Source organism: Leuciscus leuciscus (genome assembly GCF_965113295.1).
Source record: "Leuciscus leuciscus genome assembly, chromosome: 12".
Classification (NCBI taxonomy): domain Eukaryota; kingdom Metazoa; phylum Chordata; class Actinopteri; order Cypriniformes; family Leuciscidae; genus Leuciscus; species Leuciscus leuciscus.
This window is the reverse complement of record NC_138736.1, coordinates 40,862,195-40,870,151: the sequence shown is the minus strand read 5'-3', so window position 1 is coordinate 40,870,151 and position 7,957 is coordinate 40,862,195. Positions and strand designations below refer to the sequence as shown.

At 37.9% G+C, this 7,957-nt stretch overlaps 1 protein-coding gene across 28 annotated transcripts in view; it reads left to right on the top strand.

Moving 5' to 3' along the window:
* The first annotated feature begins 749 nt into the window (after positions 1-749).
* The window catches only part of LOC309511328 (protein NLRC3-like), a 30,623-nt gene continuing 23,415 nt past the window's right edge, over positions 750-7,957 (top strand). For 16 of the 28 annotated variants that reach the window (XM_082186482.1, XM_082186479.1, XM_082186473.1 and 13 more), the window contains exons 1-5: positions 750-779; positions 1,343-1,452; positions 1,795-1,911; positions 3,631-3,750; positions 4,672-6,609. In XM_082186482.1, the coding sequence (XP_082042608.1) occupies positions 1,403-1,452; positions 1,795-1,911; positions 3,631-3,750; positions 4,672-6,609 (2,225 nt within the window). In that variant the 5' untranslated portion in view covers positions 750-779; positions 1,343-1,402. Of the gene's footprint in view, positions 780-1,342; positions 1,453-1,794; positions 1,912-3,630; positions 3,751-3,810; positions 3,836-4,671; positions 6,610-7,957 lie in introns of those variants that run through there. The other 12 variants (XM_082186485.1, XM_082186469.1, XM_082186468.1 and 9 more) reach the window with 12 other exon arrangements.

Genomic DNA, 7,957 nt, shown 5'->3' with positions numbered 1-7,957 from the left:
AGTGAGATCCCACCCTCTATGGGCGGGTTGAAAACATGCGGGACAGCCCCTCCTACTGGCTGTAGTCTTTATCCTCTGCCCAAAAAATCCTCCGATGACGCAAAATGACGATTTTTGCGTCATCTGAGGATTTTTTCCAGACAAAAAATACATAAATCTCTCCTCTCAGGGGGATATGAGGGTGGAAAGCACGGTAATTCGAAAATACTACAGGTTTTCTACTAATACAAAGCTTAATGCTAAATCCTGAAGTATCCCTTTAATGTTACCTGTTGCTCGTGTAGTTTGAAGACTCGCGGCGAACTGCTGTAGATCCGCTGCAAGGGAAACTCCGCCTATGACGTCACCTCCGCCAAATACTTACTTCCGCCAATTATTATTTTTTAAATAATATATTTTTTTGTATTATTATTGTTAGTGGCAATGGTGTATAAGTGTATTGATATGTATTATAATATTTATAATAATAATAATTTACATGTATCAGAGAGGGGCACAATACATTTACACAATAAGGGGCAAAAGGGGCAGGGGCTTATAGTGAAAGTGAAAGTACATTCCAGTGTGTTTTATTTACAAGCGCCATTTTACACCCGGGTTTAAGAATCTTTAAATGAGAACAACGGATCATAGTAGCCTATCAAGTGATGTTTGTATTATGTAAGTTTGATTTAACGAGCTGTTGATGGAAAACTCGAGCCTCGAGGTGTTTAATAACTTTATATTCAGAGCAAGTGTTCCGGTGTGGCGCATGAACATTAACTTACTTCCTCACTAACGTAAGTAACCATGAAATATTAAAGTACATTACACATGAAATTCTTAATATACAGGGGTTTTTTTTAACTTATCAAATATTGGACATAGACATATAGCCTTGACCCTATATGTTAGAATACACTTTTACACGTTTTATGTAGGTCTAATTTTCGTTTTCATTACTAAAAACCAAACTTTTCTCTTTAACTTCTGTAGAGTTTGTTTTAACTTTTTTTTGTGCTGTGTTTCTTAAACTTTGATATAGTTTTCTGTGTAAATGAATGTCAATTACAAAGAGTGCTGTTGTTACAATCTCCCTTTATGTAACGTCATTTTTATTGAACATTTAATACCAATAAATACATTTATTAGTTTACATAAAAATCAATAGGAAACATTTTATTTTAAAATATGGACCTGTGTATACTGTATTAGTCAGTTTCACAGATGTATTAAATGTGGGCTTACAGTAAACTGTCCCATTTGTACAATATTTGAGGTTTCAGTGGAAGAACATTAAACTCTAGTGTTACAAACTTCCCAGTCTGTTCAGCCGAGATATTTCTGTTTTAAACACACACAGATGAAATACTGGTGCAAACGTGACATATCTGACTGAAGCTCCATGAAGACTGAATGAATCATGGACGACACACACACATTCAGACATGGAGATTCTTCTCCAGGATTCAGGTACTTCAATCTTCATATGATCTTAATGTTATAGAAGACTCATTTTCTGCACATAACAGGGTGTTGTGTGTGTTTGCCAGGGTTGGTATAGTGATCTGTTGTCTCTATCATATTCTGGTGCCGGGATATACAGTAGTTGGAGCCACTCAGGGTCTTTAAACACTGTCCAAAGACACACAGATACAGTAGACAGCTAGATGATATATGACATTATCCTTGGACAGTCTCATCACTCTTCAACACACTGTCTTAATAGACAACCTTCTCATGTGGGATTTATTTTCATGTTAAATCAGCCAAGTTGATTCTTGTCTCTATTCTGTTATCTCTGTTCTATTAAAGTCAGTTTAAGGGTGAAAGATCAATCTCACCGGAGTCCAGCTGTGTGTCCATGAGGAGTGACCGGTCTATGGATCAGCCAATCAAATTTGAGGGAAAACACACATCAACTGATCTGAGGTACAACATATCATAGATAGATAGATCTTCTCGAGTTAAATGCATGCAAACTTTGGAAAACATTTTTTTTTTGCCTCTCAGACAGGTTTCTTCTATGCATTTATTTTAATAGAGGAAAACAAGAAACATTTATTGAATTGAACCACATAGGCCCTGAAATTTTGAGAAAAAAACTGCTTTGTATTAACCGTTGTTCACAAAGCAGTCTTGTGTAATATGATTAGCGCAGACATTAATGATTTTAGGTAACTTGAGCGGCAGATTCCCATCATAAACAAAATGAATCCACTGTGTCTTCAGTGGCTCAGTTGCCGGGAGTAAATGAAGAGTCTGATGCTCACTCTTACATCCAACAACACACCTGGCTTTCTTAGTAGGGAACTGGGACATTTTTCTCATTTCTACAGCTGCTCCAGCACATAGAGAATGGCGGACTGTGTTCAGCTCACTGAGGGCGGGGTCTATCAGCATTAGTGGGCGGGGCCTAGGCATTTTGTGATGTCACAAAAAGTAGCATCTGCAAATGGCCTTTTCTGAGGCACAGATTATGATTTATGGAGATCCAAAAAAGAGGAGTGGGTGGATTTTTACCATTATAGGGTGGTTGTGTACACAGGGGCGGATTTAGGTCAAATATAGGAATGGGGCCCTATATAATAGGTTGGTTTCACGTGACATCACATTGCTGCTTCGCAAGATCGTGAAATTCAGATGGAGGGGAAGAAGTGAAATAGCTGAGGACCTGCCGTCCGAAAAAATGCCCATGTTTTGTGTAGTTTACGGCCACTCCAACCGTTCTAACCGAGAAAGAGGAAAGGAGTTTTATAGAGTACCAAAGATTGTCATTTATAAAGATGAGAAATGTAAAAAGCTCACAGAACAACGCCGTAAAAAGTGGATTTTAAACGTACGTCTGCGGTCGGGAGGAGCAGAGTCTGCTAATGCCCGTGTCTGCAGCGACCACTTCGTCGGAGGTACGTTAGCTAAGGTACGTTAGGTACGAACGAGCGATCTCATATGTAATCATATGCTTATTGCTTATTGCCACTGTTGCCTTTGGCTTGCTCAGTTGGGGATATTTTGGGGATATTTAATTTAATTTTATCAATCAATAAATTCCTCTTGAAACAAACTTTGTTGTATTATTTTAATTTAATACTGTGAAGCTGCTTTGATACAATCTGTATTGTGAAAAGCGCTATATAAATAAACTTGACTTGACTTGACTTGACTTATGTAAAATAACACGATCATCAACATTAAACAGCATATAAATCAAAACTGCCTAATGTTACCTAGGTGTTGATAAAAGAATGTATGAAGCTAGAATATTATTATTATTATTATTATTTTATTTTTTTTTAAAGGGAGAGGGTCTGTTCTTTCTTTTTAGATATTCATACAAAAAAAATAATGTGTGGACCATGAAAATGTGAAAATGGATCAGGTCTCCTCTCACAGCTGATCCAGAGTTTCAGTCCTGATGTTTCACTAACATCTACTGACACACAAAACACTGATAATCTGGACCAGAACAAAACTGACAAACTCAACCAAACTAAACACAACTACATCACTTATTGGGAAACACAAACACAACAACAGATTAAAAAGCAATGATAAAAGATGGATGGATTGATTCTCTATGTGAGGTTTATCTACATGCACTGTAATATAATTAAGAATTCTTGTTTCTGTTCTTTTGTTTCTTTTCTATTGAAGTCAAAACCACAGGGAGAAATCAATCTCACCGGAGCCCAGCTGTGTGTCCATGAAGAGTGACACGTCTATGATGGAGCCGATGAGATTTGAGGGAGAACACACATCAACTGATCTGAGGTACAACATTTCATTGATAGATAGATCTTCTTGAGTTACATGCATGCACACTCTGGAAAAATAAAAATGTTTGGCTCTCAGACAGGTTTGTTCTATCCATTTATTTTAATAGAGGAAAACAAGATACATTTATTGAATTGAACCACATAGGCCCCGAAAAATATCAAAAAAGATATCAAAAGACAGTTTTTCTAAGAACTGAAATCTAAAAGGATATAAAGGATATTGAGTTACAGACATGCAAACTTTGGAAAAATACACATGACAGTTTCTTCAGAGTCCAAATTTTAAACTGTCCCCGTTTGGCATATAGTGCAACAAACATAGGTGTAATTTGCGAGTTGGACATGTGGGACATGTGCCCACCACTCTGTGCCAGGGTCGATATTGTCCCCACCACTTTTTGAAACATCTCGCAGCACGGATGTACCTAATACACACGAAACATCTCCAGTTGACTAGCAAGAGTATTATTTTCATTAGTTTGTGTTAATTTCATTCTGGTTCTGGAATGTGGTGTTTTTGAACTCATGCTGAGTGTGTGTTGCCACTGTTATCAGTGTCAGAACGATCTCTTGTCTTCATAAAGACAACAGACGGACACTTCAATTAAATTATTTAAACATTAAATACAGACATGGCCATTTCTGACCATTTTATTAATTCTCCTATACAACTTAAACACTCAACTTACATGTTTCTGATCATCGTCTATCTTAATACATTTTTTTTATACTAATATTCAGCTGCAAAATATACTTGTGCTAAAATACAGTGTTATGTTAAAGTGTTAACAGGAGCGTTGAGGCGCTCATTGGCACCGCTCTATCGGGCTCTATATGAGTACTATATGAATTCTTGTCTCTGTTTTCTCGTCTCTGTTATATTGTCTCTGTTCTGTCCGTGTTTGTCCATAATTAGTGAACAGACTATGGACACTCGAGGAACATTTAGGGGAAGACACATGTCATCTAAAATGAGGTACAACATTTCTGTCATAAAGATATTTTACTATCACTTTTACTTCTTTAATTTATGTTGTAATCTAATGATTTATTCTTTTAGTCGTGATTCTCAACTGGTCCAAAGCACATTTAAATCAAATCTGCTGAAGAAGTTTCAGTGTCTGTATGAAGGAACAGCAAAGCCGGGAAACCCAACACTCCTGAATGAGATCTACACAGAGCTCTACATCACAGAGAGTGGAAGTGGAGAGATCAGTAATGAGCATGAGGTGAGACAGATTGAGACTCAATCCAGGAGAGCAGAAACAGAGGACACACCGATCAAATGCAATGACATCTTTAGACCTTTACCTGGACAAGACAAACCCATCAGAACTGTGCTGACAAAGGGAGTCGCTGGCATTGGGAAAACAGTCTCTGTGCAGAAGTTCATTGTGGAATGGGCTGAAGGGAAAGAGAATCAGGACGTCCAGCTCATATTTCCACTTCCTTTCAGAGAAATCAACTTGATGAAGGGCAAAACATTCAGTCTTTCAGATCTTCTTCATGTCTTTTTCCCTGAAACAAAAGAAATGGAAATATCCAGTGATGAATATAAAGTGTTGTTCATCTTTGATGGTCTGGATGAGTGTCGTCTGTCTCTGAACTTTAAGAGCGAAGTGAAACTGTGTAATATATCTGAATCAGCCTCAGTGGACGAGCTGCTGATGAACCTCATTGAGGGGAATCTGCTTCCCTCTGCTCTCATCTGGATCACCTCCAGACCAGCAGCAGCGGATCTCGTCCCCTCTGAGTGTGTCCATCGAGTGACAGAAGTACGAGGCTTCAATGAGCCACAGAAGGAGGAATACTTCAGGAAGAGAATCAGTGATCAGAGTCTGGCCAATACAATCATCACACACCTGAAGTCCTCGAGGAGCCTCCACATCATGTGCCACATCCCAGTGTTCTGCTGGATCTCAGCCACTGTTCTAGAGGAGATGTTGAGTGAAGCAGAGAGAGGAGAGATTCCCAAAACTCTCACTCAGATGTACACACACTTCCTGATCATTCAGACCAACATCAAACATGAGAAGGACTATGAGAAGAGAGTGAAAGAGGAAGACATGATTCTCAAACTGGGGAAACTGGCTTTCCAGCAGCTTGTGAAAGGCCACCTGATCTTCTATGAGGAAGACCTGAGAGAGTGTGGCATTGATGTGACAGAAGCATCAGTGTACTCAGGATTGTGCACTCAGATCTTCAGAGAGGACTTGGGCTTGTATCAGGGGAAAGTCTTCTGCTTTGTTCATCTGAGCATCCAGGAACATCTAGCAGCTCTATATGCACACATTCACTTTACAACTGAGAACAGAAATGTGTTTGACAAAACCAGACAAAGTTTCTTTACTAAAATCTTAAACCTGATGAAATATCCTTCATTATCTGAGCTGCATCAGAGAGCTGTGGATGAGGCTTTACAGAGTAAGAATGGACATCTGGACCTTTTCCTGCGTTTCCTTCTGGGTCTCTCATTGAAGTCCAATCAGACTCTCTTACGAGAACTACTGACACAGACTGGAAGCTGCTCCTACAACAAAGAGGAAACAGTTCAGTACATCAGACAGAAGATCAGGAAGAATCGCTCTCCAGAGAGATCCATCAATCTGTTCCACTGTCTGAATGAACTGGGTGATAATTCTCTGATGCAGGAGATCCAACGTTATCTGAAATCTGGAGAAATAAGAAAAAACAAACTCTCCTCTTCACAGTGGTCAGCTCTGGTTTATGTGTTGCTGACATCAGAGCAGAAGATGGATGTTTTTGATCTAAAACAGTTTATTGGAGCCAATAAAAGAGCAAATGAAGTTCTTCAGAAGCTGCTGCCTGTGGTTAAAGAATCCAGATCAGTTCAGTAAGTCACTCTGACAACAATCATTACACTGATAAAACATGATCACATTTATGATTTTAGCATGTGTTTTCGTACCAAAGCAATACTGTAATTGCAGAAATTCAAATATATCTTAAGTAACCCTTTACAATAACAGTACATGAATAATCATATCCTAATACCTGAATCAATAGTTAATTCAACATGAACTCATGATTAGCGAAGATATGAACTAATAATGAACCAAAGAAGAGCAATATTAACTACGACAGGAGTAATAAGGATTCACACATGAATAACAGAAGCCTTAACTGTTAGTACATGTTTGATAATAAATGCATTAATTAACATAGGGATAAACTAAATCAACCAGGCGCCATAAGAATAAATAAATACTCTGAATTTGAATTAAACATGATTTAATACTCAATTAATACTTCTTTAAGTCTCAGTGTTGTCTGTTTCTCTCCTGTGGTGAATAATGAATGATATACAAAAATAATGTACAGGGTTTCCCATACATAAGGTAAATTAGGTAAATTGTGGCCTGCCCAGGAAGATACAATTCCAATTCCAATTCAGTTGGATGACCCTTGTAAATTGCGTAAATGCAAATGGATTAATTTATGTCCCGTTGACCGGTCCATTGCATTACAAATAAAAGCAGAATCAATAAAGTCAAAAATGTGATTTGCAGTCAGGTTTGAGTGTGTGCGCTGTTTGCAAATCCATTTTTTTTTTTTAGCAGCTGCGGACAAATTCTTTCGACACACACCCAATATTATACGTAACACTCTGCGCTTATGTTTTAAAAACATAATTTAATATATAAATAACTATTTTTAAATAGCCCTCTTAAAGTGTTTATTACAAATAAATGACTAAATGCTACAAATTTATAAATTGTAATGAACAAACATATGCGTTGCATTTACAATTCTGTGAAAACAGGGGGTGCTGCAGCACTTCCCGCGGCCCTGGTTCACAAGCAGCTTTAACTGAGGCTAGAGTGATCTGTCAGACACATTAACCCTCTGAGGTCTGAGCTGTTTTCTGGGCCCTGGAGGTGGTCTGACATGCTCTGACATTTGTGTTTTTTTCTGTTACTTGTGACATTTTCATGGCTAAAGTCTAATTACACTGTATTCAGCACAAACTCTGCTACAATAATATATCAGCAGCATGTATGTAAAAGTTTGTAGTTTTGAGATAATGACATTTATGCGTGGTTTGTGAAAATACAAAAAAAGATTCTCACTGAAATAAGGCCATGAAACCCATACTGATTATTTCTTCACAAGACTTTTGAAAATTGTATGACATAGCCTAGAATAGTTGCTCCAAAACTATGTGAAAATCACCCTGACTG